This window comes from Amblyomma maculatum, chromosome 10, assembly GCF_055883805.1.
Source record: "Amblyomma maculatum isolate TAMU_Amacu chromosome 10, ASM5588380v1, whole genome shotgun sequence".
Lineage (NCBI taxonomy): Eukaryota > Metazoa > Arthropoda > Arachnida > Ixodida > Ixodidae > Amblyomma > Amblyomma maculatum.
In genome coordinates this window covers 123232427-123250942 of record NC_139353.1, presented here as the reverse complement: position 1 = coordinate 123250942, position 18516 = coordinate 123232427, and the positions used below count along the sequence as shown (strand labels likewise).

The 18516-nt window shown below is 47.8% G+C and overlaps 1 protein-coding gene across 2 annotated transcripts in view; it reads left to right on the top strand.

Moving 5' to 3' along the window:
* LOC146177390 (protein stum homolog) overlaps window positions 1-18251 on the top strand; it is a 316488-nt gene extending 298237 nt beyond the window's left edge. The window contains exons 6-7 of one of the 2 annotated variants that reach the window (XM_084580445.1): window positions 14030-14203; window positions 17401-18251. In XM_084580445.1, the coding sequence (XP_084436571.1) occupies window positions 14030-14203; window positions 17401-17435 (209 nt within the window). In that variant the 3' untranslated portion in view covers window positions 17436-18251. The remainder of the gene's footprint in view (window positions 1-14029; window positions 14204-17400) is intronic. The other variant, XM_084580446.1, reaches the window with a different exon arrangement.
* The last annotated feature ends 265 nt before the right edge of the window (window positions 18252-18516 follow it).

Sequence of the window (18516 nt, the reverse complement as noted above, 5' to 3'; positions counted from 1 at the left end):
TCTCTTTGGTGACTTTACCTTTCTTTCGATATCATAGAATAACCTTGCGACGACACTAAGTAAACAGAACATCGAATGCGATTTTCGTAACGTGCGCCTCACATTCGGTTTATCTCAACTCGTCCCACCACAACTTGGCTTGGGCGAAAAGAGGACGCTGGTCAGATTATCCTCTCCAGTGACATTTTTTTCCAACTTGACAAAATCCCATTAATCATTCAAACTACTGTAGTATGTGTATTTGCAGATGCATATACGAAATAAATTTTTAGAGGCATAAAATTATAATGGCAAGAGGCAGAAAATCTTAATGGAACATCCTACCGACAAACTCGCCGTTTTGTACTTGTTCAACAGAGCATTCTTTTTTTTTTTGTTTTGCAAATGTACTATATCATATGATTTATTCTTTTCATCATATTGTAACTACTGTACCGAACTCAAATAGTTGGGCATGCTATACCCCCTATGTTTCCTTCATGAAATAGCTCCTTTTATTTGAGCATCAAAATAGGCTCGCTATGCCCCTCTCCCCACCCCACCCGGCATTGTTCTTTTAAGGCGAAAACCTTCATTCCTTCATAGTTGTCATCAACAAAAGTGCTACGCTTTTTAGACGGCTCTGATTGGTCGAGACGGGATGACGTCATGGAGGTCTCGACCAATCACAGAACACCACAACTGTATGCGCGAACGTATGCCTCATATGGCCATATGCCAATCAATGATGAATCACTGATTGAGCAATAATTCAATATAGATGTCCTAATTGCTAATTATTGAATTACTGATTAGTGACAGTTCTGTAATTGATTAATTAATTATGCCGCACACCCGTTAAAATCAATCACACAACAGTAAACGTATATAAGAATAACTGCGAATATACAAGGAGCGCTATCTCGTCGCTGCCAAGCAGAATTCACTGAATGTGAAAGAATGTGAAAGAGTAGTCGCTCGTTTTACTTGTAGCAGCATTCATCGTTACATGCGCAACAGTCGCGTAGCAGAAAGCAGCACTCAGACTTTCGCCTTTCACCGCTTTAGTCGCTAAGCGTCCTCGAATTTTTCAAAACACCGCCTAACAAATGTTCTCGCTACACCACTATTTGATGACGTTGGCTTAATTAATAATAAAGGAATAAGTACGTGTCGTTCTACTTTCCGAGACCAGTAAATGTTGCCTAACCAACATCACTCTTACATTCCAGTATGATCGTTAAGGATTACTGGCAGCAGCATTTGCGTTCTTGCTTTCAGCAATAACAGATGTTCGCACACTGTTGCGGTCGAATAAAACGCGAAACCGTCTCTCCTTTATTTGACGAGCGAATATTCGTCGCGATATCGACCTAGTGGTGGCACTGGCGTCGATCCGATAGTGTGGACAGGCGGCCGGCGGTGCTGCAGAAACGCACGCGACGTCGGTTCGTTTGTATGTTAACAGCGAGTTTGCTGGCGAAGAAGACGTGCGTTCTGCAAGTCATGAGCGATTTACTGCTTACATTGTTCTAATGTTTGTGGAAAACCGCAGAATTGGTGAATGTTGCAGAAGTGAAGAGCGGATTGTGGAAACAGGCACGCAACCACCTCTTTTAGTTTACTGGGGTCGTTTTGCGCCGCATCTTTTGGCTGTAGCGCGGTTCTGGGCATATTCCTCGAAATATTCATTGAATTACACTTGCCCAATAAGGTACTGTTTTTCTGTTCGCTTTTTCTCCAGTGTGCGTGTCTTTCATAGATATAGAACATAATTTTTTCACCCTTCGCACGCAGGCTTCTATCGCGCTCCTTCTCTGGACAACAGGCGCCATCTATTGGCTCGCACTTCCAGAGGACTGGTGTTCTTTTTCTGTGTGCCCTTCACATCTGATAAAATCACATATGTTTACATTTTTTATTTTTAATTTGTGCATATGGATGTGAATTTTTTATCTTACTCCATAGTGGGACAGGTAACAGGATTGGTGAGGTTGCTGGGTTTGTTGAGATAAAACGCGTGTTTCCGGTCACCTGTGTTTCGTCGTTGGCTTTCTCTTGCCATTCTTTGCGGTAATGAAAGCATGATCACAGCAAATCCACAGGGTCAGCAAGACCGTCATACCTTAAACGGCTGGACCCAGTACATAACCTGGGTCTGCGTCTTTCAACTGGTGCATACAGGACATCGCCGGTGACAAGTCTGTATGTAGAAGCAAACGAACCACCACTAAAATACAGGAGGACCATGCTTACACTTTCATACGTCCTGAAAATTCGCTCGTTACCGAAACATATTTGTTACTCCATACTTACAAACTGCCCCTCAAGAACACTGTACATCAATAAACCTCGATCCATCAGACCTCTCATACTTCGTTTTGAAGAGCAGTGCCGGGAACTCAACTTGTTGGATGCACTTCCTGATATTGCACGGAGACCTGACCCACTGCCACCTTGGTACAACTTCACTGCTGTATGTGACTTCACATTAACTCAATTTCGCAAATCACAAACACCGCATGAACACATTATACAAGAGTTCTTGGCATTAAATGAGAAATACAGTGATCACAAGACATTTTCTACAGATGGTTCAAAGAGAATATTGTAACGTAACGTTACACAGAAGGCGCTCTGGCACTCTGGCACCGAAGAACACCAACAGTCAGTCAGGGCAGCACAAAAGCGGAGCACCGTTTCGCTTCGTCGTCTTCTCCGAATCGCCCGTTTAAATCTTCGTCGTCTATGGATGGCATGTGTCATTGCCCCCCTTCCTGGCAGCATCGCCTCGATGCTGCAAATGCTGCTTGATGCGATGAGCTGACAGATATTATGCTAGGTTGGTGTGGGATACCACAACACAAAACGGGGCACCATCAGTCTCAAGAATAGTCAGCGGGGCGATCGTAATAGGGTTTCATCCGGACGACGTGTACAACATCAGTGAACTTGCGTCGTCTGCGGCTTGAGGGATCTTGGGTCGCGGATTCAACTTCGTAAGTAACGTCGCTGAGGCGGCGGAGGACACGATATGGGCCGAAGTACCGGCGCAGCAATTTTTCAGAGAGCCCACGATGACGAACGGGCGTCCAAATCCAGACATAGTCTCCAGGCTCGTAGGCAGCGAAGCGCCGTCCCCTGTTGTAACGGTCAGCGTCTAGTTTCTGTTGTAGGTATATGCGCTGCCTTGCTAGCTGCCGCGCTTCTTCCGCACGCTGGGTAAAACTGGCGATGTCCAGGTCAAGCTCATCTTCGTCGTCGGTGTATAAGGGCAGCATTGTATCCAGTGGAGTGGTCACTCGACGGCCGAAGACAAGCTCGAAGGGTGTCAGCCGCGTCGTCTCCTGAAGTGCCGTGTTATATGCGAACGTGGCATATGGGAGGATTCGATCCCAGGTCTTATGCTCTATATCCACGTACATAGACAGCATGTCGGCCAGAGTTCTGTTTAGCCGTTCCACCAAGCCATTAGTTTGCGGGTGGTATGCCGTGGCCCGTCTATGGCTAGTGTGTGTAAGGTTCAGTACAGCCTTAGTCAGGCGGGCCGTAAAAGCTGCCCCGCGATCGGTAATGATAACAGCCGGAGCGCCGTGACGCAATACGATGTCGTGGACAAAAAACTCTGCGACTTCGGTGGCAGTTCCATTTGTGAGCGACGCGGTCTCAGCATATCGGGTCAAGTAGTCTGTCGCGACAACAATCCAACGCTTTCCATTACTTGACTTCGGGAAAGGACCAAGAAGATCCATCCCCACTTGTTGGAAAGGAGTTTTCGGTGGAGCGATCGGCTGAAGAAATCCAGCTGGTTTCACGGGTGGAGTCTTTCGGCGTTGACAATCGCGGCAGGGTTTAACGTAAGACCGTACTGAAGGTAATAATTTCGGCCAATAGTATTTCTCCCGAATTCTTGCAAGCGTACGACTAACTCCCAAGTGGCCGGCGGACGGTTCGTCGTGACAAGCGCTTAAGATGTCGGGCCGCAGGTGCGTAGGCACTACGAGTAGAAATGTCTCTTTTGATCTTTCAAAATTGCGCTTGTAGAGAACTCCACTTCGTAAAGCGTATGACTGCAAGCCACGACGAAAAACAAGCGGTAATCTACCACCGCGTCCTTCCAGATAATCGATGAGCGGCGCCAGCTCCGGGTCCTTGCGTTGAAGGTCAGCCATATGGGATTGGGTAATGGCCCCAATAAAGGGAAAATCATCGGCGTTTTCCACTGCAGTGGAGTCCAATGGCGCGCGTGACAGGCAATCCGCATCTTGGTGTTTATGTCCCGACTTATAGACAACAGTGACGTCATACTCTTGAAGACGGAGGCTCCAACGAGCTAAGCGTCCAGACGGGTCTTTAAGGCTTGCCAACCAGCACAAGGAATGATGGTCGCTGACAATACGGAAGGGTCGTCCATACAAATATGGTCGAAACTTGCTGATGGCCCAGATTACCGCAAGGCACTCCTTCTCCGTTGTCGAATAGTTCGCCTCCGATCGTGAGAGTGTTCGGCTCGCGTAGGCGATAACCCGTTATACTCCGCCTTGCCACTGAATGAGTACCGCGCCGAGGCCAACGTTGCTGGCATCAGTATGTACGTCGGTTGCGGCGTCTTCATCGAAATGGGCGAGTATTGGGGGTCTTTGTAGGCGGCTTCTAAGCTCCTGGAAGGCTTGTTCTTGATCGTCTCCCCACAGGAAGGGTATGTCTTTTCTGGTTAGGGCTGTCAGTGGTTCAGCTATCTTAGAAAAATCTTGGACGAAGCGTCGGTAGTATGAACAAAGACCTAGAAATCGTCGAAGTGTCTTTTTGTCGGTGGGGCGTGGAAAATTTGACACTGCGATAGTCTTCTCGGGATCAGGAAGAACGCCCTGTGCACTGACAACATGGCCGAGAAAGCGTAGTTCCTTGAAAGCAAAGTGGCATTTCTCAGGCTTCATCGTTAGTTGCGCGCCTTTGAGTGCTTGAAGCACGACGCGCAACCGGTCCAAGTGTTGCTCGAAAGTAGGCGAGAAAATAACGACATCATCTAAGTACACCAAGCACGACTGCCACTTCAGACCTGATAAAACCGTGTCCATCATACGTTGGAACGTGGCCGGTGCAGAGCAAAGACCAAACGGAAGCACCTTAAACTCGTATAGGCCGTCGGGCGTCACAAATGCAGTCTTCTCTCGGTCTCTCTGATCCACCTCGATTTGCCAGTATCCGCTTTTGAGGTCTAATGAGGAAAAGTACCTGGCGTCGCGTAGTCGGTCGAGGGCATCATCAATCCTGGGCAGCGGATAGACGTCCTTTTTAGTCACGTTATTTAACTTTCGGTAATCGACACAGAATCTCAAGCTGCCATCTTTCTTTTTGACAAGGACCACTGGCGACGCCCATGGGCTCGTCGAAGGCTGGATCACGTCGTCCGCAAGCATTTCATCCACTTGTGCCTTAATGGCGTCACGTTCCTTAGGAGAAACCCGGTACGGGCGCTGGCATACCGGTAACGTGGTCTCATCGGTGATGATGCGGTGCTTGGCGACTGGAGTACGACCGACCTTAGAGCCTGTGGCGAAGCAGTCTGCGAAATCGCTCAGAAGAGCCGAGAGAAGATTCCTCTGATCGGGTCTCAAGTCGGGGTTAATTTTAACGGTTTGCAGAGCATGACAAGGTGCGGCCTCTTCTTTAGGGTTCGCTCCGGCGGTGCATAAATGAGGCAAGGCAGCAACATCGTGAAGGACGGCAACAGCCGTGTCCTTGCCGAGATGCCGCATCTCCTTAGCAAAATTTGTCAGGAGGACAGTAGCACAGCTGTTCTGGAGTTGTACGAGTCCTGGAGCAACGGCTAATTCCTTCTCGAGTAGTAGCGGAAGGTGCCCATCCGCGATGCCCTCGTAATCGTGGAATAAGTCATGCTTTACAAGAACCAACACACTAGAACGTGCCGGAACCCTCACGTCATCGCCGACTATACGCAAAACGTTCAGACCCGAATCTTCGTTTTCAATGCGCGCCATGGCTCGTTTCGTCGAAAAGGAAACACGCGCTTCTTTCAGGTCAATGACAGCGCCGTTGGTCTGCAGGAAGTCTAGACCAAGGATCAAGCCTTTCGAACATTCAGGAAGCACGATAAATTCTCCGACATACACAAAACCACGGATGCCGACCCGCGCTGTGCACTTGCCGGCAGGTTCGATCAAGTGACTTCCCGCCGTGCGAATTTTCGGGCCGGACCAATGTGTCAAAACTTTCTTCAGTTCTCTGGCGAGACCACGGCTCATTACTGAATAATCGGCACCAGTGTCGAGTAACGCGGTGACATCCACTCCATCAATCGTTACACATAAATCGGAGGTAGTATGCCGGATGCTGTCGCTACCTGACACAAGCGAAATCTCGTCGGGTCGGCCTGACGATGACGGAGGATCTTGACATTTCCCGACATCAGGGACCCTGCCTCCGAAGGCCGCTGGTATTAGTTTTCCCGGCTAGGGCTGGGAGAGGAGCGGCGTCGGGAAGAGTGGAGACTTGTCGAACGGTAGCTCGTCGGGGACGTCGATCGACGCTCTTGGTACCCGGACGTGACGGGATACTGTCGCGCTGCAAGGTCACTTGCAACCTCAGTAGGCCGTTCGTCATTCCGATGGTAGAGTTCCTCCGAGGCGAAACCCCTCATGTTGACGCGGCGGTACGGGCACGCCCGGTAAAGGTGACTGGCTTCCCCGCAATGATAGCACAGGGGCCGACGGTCCCGGGGCCGCCATACTTGACTTTTACGGGGTCGCTGGTAGATTGGCGGAGGGGAGTAGTTAGGCTCCATGCGGCTCCATGCGAGTCCCTCCATGCGATGACCCTGCGGCTCCATTGCTGGAGCTGCGGCGTTGATACTATGGTCCGGCGGGGGAGCCCTACGCAAGACGGACGCGTAGGTTGGCCTCGCGTCAAACGTCTGGTGGGGAACGCGTTGCTGGGGAACGTCAGCAACTTGCTGAGCTGCCATACGCACCTCGTCCCGGACGACTTCAGCCAGTGAAGGAAAAGCTGTTGTGTTGCAAGGCATCCGGAGCGCTTGCAGTTCCTCCCGCACGACAGAACGGATGAGATTTCTTAGTGCGTCCATGTCGCTGCCGACATGCACAGGGGGTGCGTCGGACCCAATGACGTTCACGTTACGGTTGTACTGACGGGCTCGGTGTTGCAGCGTTGTCTCCATGGTAGCTGCCTCGTTGAGAAACTCCGCCACAGTGCGCGGTGGACTGCGCACCAGTCCCGCGAAAAGTTCTTGTTTAACGCCGCGCATCAGGTGACGCAGTTTCTTATCTTCAGGCATTTGCGGGTCCGCACGCTTGAAAAGGCGAGTCATGTCCTCAAAGAACATACGCACACTCTCGTTCTGGCGCTGATTGCGCGAGTGTAGCGCAACCTCTGCTCGCTCCCGGCGGTCGGCGCTAGGAAAGGTGGCTTTCAAATCACGACAGAAGGCTGCCCAGGATGGAAAGGAAGCCTCATGGTTTTCAAACCATGTCCGTGCAGACTCTTCAAGAGCGAAGTACACGTTGTGGAGCTTGCGCTCATCAGTCCACCCGTTGTAACGCGCAACTCGCTCGTAGTTCTCAAGCCAGTCCTCGGCGTCCTCGAACACGTCGCCATGAAAAGAGGGGGGTGTTCGCGGCTGATGACACAGGATGTTGGTGGGAAGCCTGCTCTCAGATGTCATTGCAGCAGGTTCTATGGCCGTCTGAGGGTGCGTCGTCCTGGTAGCGGCCGGAAGTGGTCCGAATTCAGGAGGCTCTCCACGTAGGCGGCGGCCGAGGCGTTGATGTACGGGGGTAAGCTCCGTATTGGCAGGTTGATTATGCAGGACTGGATCGTTACCCGGCAATTCCACCAGATTTGTAACGTAACGTTACACAGAAGGCGCTCTGGCACTCTGGCACCGAAGAACACCAACAGTCAGTCAGGGCAGCACAAAAGCGGAGCACCGTTTCGCTTCGTCGTCTTCTCCGAATCGCCCGTTGAAATCTTCGTCGTCTATGGATGGCATGTGTCAATATTTCATGTAGGCAGTGCAGTAATAGAAGACAAACAGGAAAAAACAGTAAGGTTACCACAGTGTGCCTCAATATTTATTGCTGAATGCTACGCCGTATCCTTAAGGGCCTGTCACACTAGCACGACATGACGCCGATTTGGTCTGCCAACAGCGCGTCTTCCTGATGTCTGCGTCTATGTCACACTGCGCCGACGGAAACAGTCGGCCGACAGTCGGTGTCGGCGCCGCGTCGCTCGCAAGACGGCTGTCGGCCGACGGTCGCCCAACTCCTATGTCACACTAGCCAGACAACGTGGGAAACCTCCCCACCGACCAGGCCCTCTCATTCTCACTCTCTTCTCGTGTCATTATACGTTCATTTTCTTAATCCTTTTATTTTTTTTTCTACCATGCAAAATTCTCCTTTCTGTAGCTACTCCCTATATTATTTTTCATGGTTTATTCTCGTAACAACTTAAGGAACGCTTAATTTTAATTCTATTTCATGTATTCGACCATACCAAAACATGCGTCTCAACAGTCGTGATTATGGGCCGAGACTGAATAGTGCCCAGTATTTTACGGCTCAGGTTGCTGGATCAGAACGACGTTAGTGTTCGAAAAACAAACGCTGTCCACGGCGAATAAGAGACAGTGTATATTAAAAGGTGAAAAAAAAAAGGAAAAAAAAAAACTCTACCCTTGGGATCGAACTCACGACCTCCTGTTTGATAGCCAGCTGCGCTAACCACTGCACCACGAAAGTTAGGCCTAACCGGCCCTTTCAGAGGCTGAGATATATGGTTCCAGCTAATACGCTGTCTTGCAGTGCGAAAGTCGCGAAGGTAGTAGGAGCGTTTACCGCTTAACTGACTGTCCAGCTTGCTGAGAGTAAACTGCAGATAGTTTGAATCATGCCATGTTGTGCAGTAAAAGGTAAAACTTTCGGCAGATTTTCTAAAACCTTAGGCGCATTTCACAGGGCCGGCCGCGGGACCACGACTGCTGTTGGTTCTGTTGTAAAGTTTAAACGCAAGTTCTGCGCTTTTTGCGCACACAATTCTTGAAACACATTGAATTATGCAACAAAAAATTATTGCGTGATGCGTAACATAGCGTTGAAATTGGGTTGCGAAGTAGCGACGCAGCGGCTAGACGTTAAACACAATGATCGAAGTGCGCAGGAGGATCGGCATCTCTGCTGGCTTCAGGAAAATAATCGCTTCTTTTCATCATTTCTTTGTCACGTACTATGTTCATTTTGCATTATTCTGTGCAGTTCGGAAAAGCGGAAAGATTGCTCACGGTCCCAACGAGCGCCACAAATCTATGCGCCCCGAATTCACTCGCCCCGAAAAGAAAACGCTGCCGTTGATATTCCACACGCATTCGGCGGCCTCGAGTATTTTGGCGGCTCACGCTCGCGTTTCGGTGACGGATTATGCATTGATTCTACTTTTTTTACGTATATTAGTGCTGAAAGGTATTCGCTGTCGACGAGGTGTACTGAGTCGGTTTTGCGTTTCGAGAAAGTTTTTGCTCGGCGGCCGATCTCTCGAAGACTCGGCCACCGACAGTCGGCAGACTGGTTTTGTCGGTGTCCCCGGCCTCAAAGCCTGTCACACTGGGAAGACATTTGGTTTTCGGTCGTGTTGGTGTCGTTGTCGGCCTAGTGTGACAGCTTGGTCGGCCGCAGACATGGTCGGCCGACGAGTTGGCCGACTGTCGGTGTCGTTGTCGGGTCTGCGTCGGTGTCGTGTCGTGCTAGTGTGACAGGCCCTTTAGCAATAGATAAAACAGTCAACAAAAACACCGAAAACAGTATCATCCATACAGACTCTCTGAGCGTACTCGCATTACTACGTCAAAAAAAAATGCAACAGCACCTTTAGTAGGGGACATAGTCCATTACGTAGTGATAGCAAAAACACAAGGACGTAATATCAAATTTTGCTGGGTGCTAAGCCACGTTGTAATCAGCGGTAACGAGAGGGCTGATGCATGTGTCCCGGCCACCTGCAATGCTTAAGTACAGAAATTCAGAATTTCTCACAATGATGCCATAAAATTCATACGAAGAAACCTGAGACAGAAGTGGCGGAATGCATATGGGATAACTAAATTAATAACAAGCTACACCTAGTAAAGCCAGTTATAGAAGAATCAAAAACATGGAGCCATCAAGAACGTTTTATTAAAATAATCTTATTCCGCCTTCGACTTATAACTTTATTCTAGCAAAGAAAAACAAACACATACGCGAACACTGCGGAGAGGTGGTCACCATTAACCACATTCAATATTCTGTATAAAACTCGATAAACTTAAAAAAAAGCATTTCCCACAGTTCTATGACAACTAGATTCCTCTGCACCCTAGCTTACTCTTAGGAGAAAGTTCACTGGTTAAAACGTCTTCTCTCGTTGATTTCTTAAAAGATGCCAACATCCTGAACCTACTCCAGTGTATTAAAATAATCGCTTGCTTCCTTTTACCAAACAGATATGTAAACCCAGAGTTTGGCGCACATGATGGCCTTAGCTGCCTATGTGCCATAAAACACAACACAACACAACAAAATCGTTATTTGTGTATTTCGGTGAGACGTCGGCGTGAAAAACTGTTGAGGGTAGTGTCATTTCGCTTTTTAGTATCCGCCTAAGACACCACAGTTAAACACGAACTCGTTACATGCTATGACGTTGACCCCAATGGCTACAACAACAGCGCTCTCACACAGCCCAATAGCTTCGACAAAATTTGCTTTCAAGGCTTAACTGACAGAATCTGAAAAAAAAAAAAATTCCTCATGTCAACATATGGTTGGCACAGCTTCTATGTCTGCGCATATCGTACGGCATGTGTGTAGCAGAAAAGAAATGTTTCGTACGCACACAAGCACGCACACATGAATGCAGAGACAGAGAGAGATTGGGAGGCGGGTGATGCCGGGTGTAGATATTTCACGGAATAATTTGTAACGAACACGTGCACAGAGTATGCGGAAGCAGAGAAAGAGTGTTTACGGATTCTTAGTCGTAAGTTGTCATATTATGTGCGAAGATTTGCAATTTATTCAGATGCGCTATGCAAGTACTGTTCTATAAACGAATGCACCTTTGTTGAAATAAATCATTCCGAAGTAGCAAATGCGGCTGCAAAAAGATGTGAGAAAATTTGAGGCAAACAATTTTATGCAGGCATGTCTCTTAAAATGTGGCAGGAAAAGAAATAGATGGCTATTTTGAAATCAAAGTGAATGGAACCTATGACAAAGGCTCATTATGATCCTTCACGGTTTCATGACAGTCACCGCCGCTGTCGTCTAGGAGTGCATTCAGTCAAATTCCATTTTCTAGTTTCATGAATTGCAGAGATATAAAAAACCTTAACATTCATTAAGGAACGGAGAAGTTTGCGCTGTCAGATGCGAAGCAGCAAGACACCAGTTACGCGACGTCCCTTACAGCGAGGGCTGCTGCATCCGTGACAAAATTTTGATATTAAGTCGCGGTGTCTTGAGATCCCTGTCACCTGCGTTCTGTTTGTTCCAGTTAAAAGTCATTTTACTATAGTGATCAGCGTTCGCAATCAGCGTAGTGCTCAAAGTTTGCAAATGGAGCCGCAGTAATTCAGAAAGAGCAAGCAATTATCTGAAATTAGAAATCTCGAGAGGAGCGATGGCAGTGGTTTTGCTTGGGATGCTGAGCACGGAAAGAGTTACCGTGTTCAGGTGCGGTTCTGCATGGCTCTAATCCGCAATTCGAGAGATGACGGCCTGGTTCCGCTGTCTTTGCGCTGCCAGGTAATTGCATTCGACGCCCCGCTGAACTCCAAAGGTGATTAACGGCGTATTTTACGTACCTAGGCTAACATGTTCTCAAATTTGGCTAATTGGATAGCAGCGCGGTCTCTAATTGCGGTATTGTTCCCATCAGTGCGGATGTCAATTTGTAAAAAAAAAGAAATGCTATGTATTTCGAAAAAGCAATCTCAGAGCTGTACGTTGAAAGCCGCTGTGCATGGCTGCCTCTAGTGCCTGGATAACAGCAGAGTTTCATGGTCTGGCACACAATCTGTGAAAAAAAAGAGACCATGAAGGAGACTCTTCTTCCCCGACAATCGTGAACCCGGGTAAACGGCGAGTGTGCGGCAAACAGTTGGACAGGTGTGGCGGTAACACGGAATGTCTGGGTGCATCACGTGGCTGCAAAAGGATGGGGAGGAGGCAAATGCGCCAGAAACAAGGTCAAAAACTCAATTCTCGCTACTAGGGCTGTATGGGCTTCTGTGATGAAACAGTAAAGATTTTTATTTATCGTACGTTAACGTCTCCAAAGAGAACAAAAAGCTCACAATGTCTTGCGTGCTGAACTGGAGTTGTAAAGAGTGGAGTTTTAGCGTAAAGCACGAGAAATGCCTACGACAGCCGTCTGAGATAATCGCTGACATCTCCGGTGGGCATATCCTATTTGAAATAAAAAGCGGGCTCGCGAAGACTAAACCATTTCCGTGTTGTGCTTCGTCCTGCGAAGTCGTTGCGTTGTTTTGTTTGTGTGCAATGCTATTTTCGTTTTCGTTGCGTGGACATATTAAACATTACCAAAACGGTAATTACAGTGCCTATCCGCCCGTCATATGTCACTAGTGGAGAACGCTTCAACTCAGTATTTTCATGGGAGCTCATTTGGTACAAAAAACGTGTGAATAAGACTGTGTGCAATCTCGGAACATAATGTTGCCTACTAATCGAACTGGGCTGCAGTAATTTATCTCGAGACAGTCTTTCGTGCGTATAAAAACACAATTACTTCATGCTGCTTCTTTTAGGCGATGCCACCCATCACTTGGAAAGGTGCAGCTTCATTTGCTGCGAAAACAATGAGGCTGACCAGAGTACTAGACCACTACTTTTACTATTTACCACCACTACTATCAGGTTGGCAGTATATGTTTTTATGCATTCCGTACACTGCGTCCGCATCATTTGTATCCGTATGACCGCTAATAAATCATCTCGTGATTGGCGTTACTAAATATGGCTTCGAATTCATGAGCAAATGCTCTACGACTGGTTAAACTGTTTGCTTTCGTTGTCAGTAATATTAATTAAGTGAGCCAAAACAAAACAGAAGATTCAGTATTTCAAGTCAGAGATGCAATGCAATGCTGCCTCCACAACCCTAGTGTCAAGCATGCTTCTAAACAGTCAAGAAGCGGCCATCAAAGTGTGCCCATTTTAGACGAGCAACGTTTTGCTAGGTACTCATGTTGACGACACTGAACGAAAAATGCTACGCAGAGATCACGCCTAGAAACTTATGCACCCTGTGTCAAATGAAAGGACCAGGGTGAAATGAGCCTGAACGCCTCATTTCGGGCATGCAACATTTCAGACGCCCTACCTATCAAATGTTCTGCTGAGGCAACAATCAGGGAAGGGCTAAGTTTTACTCATTATATGTTAAGTGCTTAATTGTATCTCTAAAGCTGGAAAATTAAACATTGGACTGCAATATGCAGGAGGTATGGGCCACATAATCACTTACCGCATGATGTGGGTTATGTACTAAAAAGCATTCCTGGACTACACACCCCATTAAGAAAGAGAAGAAGGAATGATTGTTCTAGCATGCACCTACGTGACGTGGGAAACGTCAAGATAACGAACGTAGAAGGTTCGTGTAGGGGGACAATAAGCACTTCTGACTGCTCTACCCAACGCTGACTGCAGGTGGTGGCTACTGAAACTGATCTACTGACATCGACTTCGTGTCGCCAGCATGCTTCGAGCTGTATTACTCAGACAATCGGCAGATTTCTAGACAATTTTCTGAGCGTTCACGTAAGATTCCTGGTGGCGTTCAGCGCCTCAAGAAGGGCAGAGCCGGCACTGCTAGAGCTAAGCGAATTACCGGGTGCTAAGGGCCTCCAGCATGGTTCTTTCTTGTGCACTTTTATTCACAAAGAGTTGCTGCCATTGCTATTGGCGTGAGTGATGTAGTGACGTGACGTACGTGTTCGTTTGTGCAGGCACCCTACTGAGTGCAGTGGCTGCACTGTGCGGCTGCCGCACAGAGCACCCGAGTCGGTGGACGGCGGCTGGATACGCCCTTCTGGCTGCGCTGCTTCAGGCCATCACGGCGCCCTTCGTCGTTGGATGGGTCTGGAGCATCATGTGGGGCATCGCGTTCGTTAACGTCGCTCGTGAGTAGCGCTTCTGCTTTTGTAGGAACTGGCTGTGACTTCGGAATACACTGTGTTCTAGTAGTAATATCACTGAAACGCCTGGCTGCAAAAATGCGAGGACCATTGCGCGGTGTCCATGAGCAGTGGGTGTTGTGTATACCTTACTGCCTTGGCCCTTATTCCAGGAACGTTTTGCGTTCCGATCAGGGAAGAGTTTAGCTGTCACTGTAAAAGTCCCTACACGAAGAGTGCAGCGTCAGTTTGCGCATCCGCTCAGAGCGGCATGGTTTGTAATTTCCAAGGGAGGTTGGTTAATACTTTTCATCGTAATATAGCATACATATTTTACGAGCGCCTTTTCGTAAACTGGGTGCCTTCCGGTCCAAGCCACGATACTGTACTTAAGACAGCACACAGGTGGCGCAGTGGTTACGGCGCTCGAATACTGTTCACAAGGACGCGGGATCGAATCCCGGCCTCGGCGGCCGCTTTTCGATGGAGGCGAAAAGCTAGGCGCCCGTGTGCTGTGCGATGTCAGTGCACGTTAAAAAACCCCAGGTGGTCGAAATTTCCGGAGTCCTCCACTACGGCGTCTCTCATAGCCTGAGTCGCTTTGGGATGTTAAACCCCACAAACCAAACCAAACATTCAACCCGCAAATGCGCGTACTACTCGATCATACCATAGCAAAAAGGTCAAGGATTTCACTTGTAAAACCAACGTGTTCAAGAACTCTTTTTTTTTTCCCTGAACGTCACGCAACTGGGATGCACTGCATAACCAAACTTTTGAATGCTCTACTCTTAATGCGTTCACAGACACACTCCTGAGTAAACACTAAAGTGCATTATAATCTGCTGTGAACCTGTTTTTGTACCCCATATCCACCAGTTACACCCATGGCACATTTTCTTTCCGGTCACAGTGAACATTGTGAAAAGAACCATGTGATTTTTGTCTTTGTGACCATCTGGTATTTTGATGTGCATTTGCTTGCCATATATACACATTTTATATTGTCATGACCACCCACTCCTGCCTAAAATCTTGCATATGGTTGGCAGTACTTGTAAACTAACTAACTAAATAAATGAAAAAAAAAAAAAATCTAAACGAAGTGACGCGTTCGTCTTGTAGACATATCCGCAGTTTCCTGTCATTCGCGATGCTTCATGTTCAATACATGAATAAAACTATGGTGCAATCGAGGTTTTATCTCAGATGAAGCGACTGATTTATATTCTGCTTGCTATCGGACCTTGACCCTGAAAACTATAGAAAATCGCAAGGAAATGCGCTATGTAGCGATATTATGCTAAATTCTGCCAAAAAGAGGCCCTCTCTGAGGTAAGGAAATGTCGAATAGAATAGCACTTTCTTATTGGCTGAGGCTAATGTTTGCGCATTAGCATTGTCTGCCTTTCTGTGCACGTCTCGCTTCGCCTGTCATGTCTGATCCTAGCTTTCTGGAGAATGCTTTCTACTCGTGTTTCTTATGTATGCTTTATTAGCTTCTCTGTGTCGCACCGGACCGAGTGACATTGACGTCGTTTCGTGATACTTGAGCTTGTTTGGGCCATAGCGCACCCGCAGTGCCATGCACTTCGGATGAAAGGTGTAGCCGGGCGTAGGTATGTTTTGTGGCATAGGAAAAGTTTTCTTAGCATATGTATGACATCCTGCCTGCGTCTGTGTATGCACGTCATATTCAGCGTTCTTTCGACTTGCACTGTCAAAACCATTATCGTGAAATCCCAGCCTTGGCTCCCAAAGGCCGCTGTCGGGGCTCTCCGGTATGTAAATAAAAATAGTATGTGCTTTCTATGCGAGAAAATTTCAGAATAAAAGTAACTTTAGTAGTACAGTCAAAGCGCGAACAAGGAAGATATGCGATGGCAAAGCAGGAATGGGACCCGGAGTGACTAAACTTTTATCTTTTTACGTAGTTTGTGGCAAAGGTTCTGTGACTAGGCACATATTTAATTTTGTGCCTTAGCTGATGTCTGCAGTATTTGAGAACGCCAAAAACGACAACAGTTCTTTTATTTGGGAAGGAATGAAGAAGAAAGGCAATGTTTTGCTTCCATCTTGGCAACGACGAAAAACTGCGCAATACAGATATATTGAATCCAAGACCAGTATTGCTCTCTTGCTATGTTTCCTCTATTTGGCCGCACAGCATGGACCGGTCGGGTTCGGTGCGTGAGAGTTCTTTCGCCCGTGGCGCAAGCGAGCTTTTCCAAAAGAAGAGTATAAGTTCCCAGAACGATTCTGTGGTGGACCAAGAGTGCTAAAAAGAGAAATAAAATAAAGCGCAAGCTGTGTCACTTTTTCTCTCCGTCAAGCAGTAAACAGGTTAACGTATTGAACTGTTCGACGCAAGAAAGGCTTGCAGACAAAGGATGTCGCAAATAAAATAAACAAAAAAATGCGGCTGGCGCATTTCTACGAAAGCGGATTCATGCGACTCTAGGACATTTTTCTTTTTTTAGCTTGCAGTACTTTTCCCGCCTTTTTTGAAGCAGCTTAGGCCCTCCCTCTTGCTCTGCTGGTATGTTTGCGCAAGAAGGATACATCTTGGCTTTAACATACCTTGATATCATTAGACGATCCCATAGATCAAGATTATAAGTACTTTCAGTAGCTTTCTTAAACGCCATACCAGTTACGTTTTATAGACGCCCGCAAAGAAGATTTATTTCTACCACGTAATCAAGATTGTGCGGGAACCACATAGTCATCATCACAAAGAATGCAGTAAACATATGTTCATAACGTCATTCTTACATTGTTTTTTTTTTATTCTGTGGACCACCTACACTTACCATATTTTCAATTCTTAGTAAAATAATTCTCTCGCATAGAAGTTTATGGCCGATCATTTAAAAACAGCGTTTGTTCAGGAATTGAATATGGTCTGATTTGCGTACAAGCGTATAACTTATTGCTCAGAGTTGTTTTTTTTTTTTCATCTGGTCGTTACCGCCGAAGCAAATGCAGCAATTCCTGCCAAGCGGCTACTGCTACATTCTTGTTCCATAGAAATACGGTACGATAGGTAACCTCTCGCGCCAGCTGCCGTAAGTGCCGATACGCTCGAGATGCCCGTTCTGTTTGCTGTTCTTCCTGCGTAGTGCTCCCTCGCTTCTCTGCAGAAGTGCGGGCAACACGCTTGAAATTCCTCGTTTTCTAATCGCCCTCCTTCGGCTGCGCAGTGAACAAGGACCACCAGGAGGTGATGCACATGTAGCAGGAGCCAACAGACTGCCGCCCCTCGAACAAGCGGCCGGTGGGTTGACCGCAGAACTGCAGACTGGCTCAAGGCGGCCGACGGACCCAACACCGGTGCCCGCGGCGCAGTCGGAGGCCCGCTCTCGTACCAGCGGTTGGCGACACACAATCATGGCGTGCAGCGACGACATCTTGAACGGCAACAGACTCTTTCTTCCTATGCACCTCTTTGTGGGCAATAAGCCTGTCGTCGCTCCGAAGGCTCGCATCTGGCATCCGCCCCCATGCCTCTTTTTCCTGTGTGCGGTGGGGTGAGAAACGCGACAGTGTGTCAAACCGGTCACGACAGGTGCTGTGCGCGATGAAGGAAAGACTCAACGTTTCTTCCCGTATCTGTCTCAGTTTTCTTGTCCTGTTAGACACCTGTTACACGGAGTTCTGCCTCCTCTTGACCTCTTCTTACTACTTACGTAGGTGCTTACGAGACTACCGAGAAAAACACGCTCTACTTGTTAATAAGACAGAATAAAACTTGTTACTACGTTCACGGAATACTGTTGCATCGACAGGCTGTAATGACATCAGGAGCTTCGTGCCTCTGCTCCAATTCAAGATGTCTGCGCTTTACGCTGCATGGTCGTGCCATGTGCTTTTAAAAGAGCTCGAATAAAACGTATCACAAGCGAAACAAACACAAATAGCAGCAGTGCCTGGTCGCGACGTTTCATAGTTATGAAGCCTATGGTCTTGGATGTGTTTGTGTGAAAATCCTTGTTCGCATACATTTCGCATCATCAAATAGTCGTCGTGGATCGGCCGAACAGAGCTAAGCAGGAGGGCAGCTCACTACTCCGGGGCGCGCCCCGCCGTGGTGGTGCAGTGGTAAGACGCCCGCCTACTGGGTCGGAGTTCCCGGGTTCGAACCCGACCACGGCGGCTGCGTTTCGATGGAGGCGAAACGAAGAGGCGTCCGTGTGCTGTGCGATGTCAGCGCACGTTAAAGATCCCCAGGTGGTCGAAATTACTCCGTAGCCCTCCGCTACGGCTCCTCTTTATCACTTTTCACTTTCACTCCCACCTTCCTCCGTTATCTTACGGCG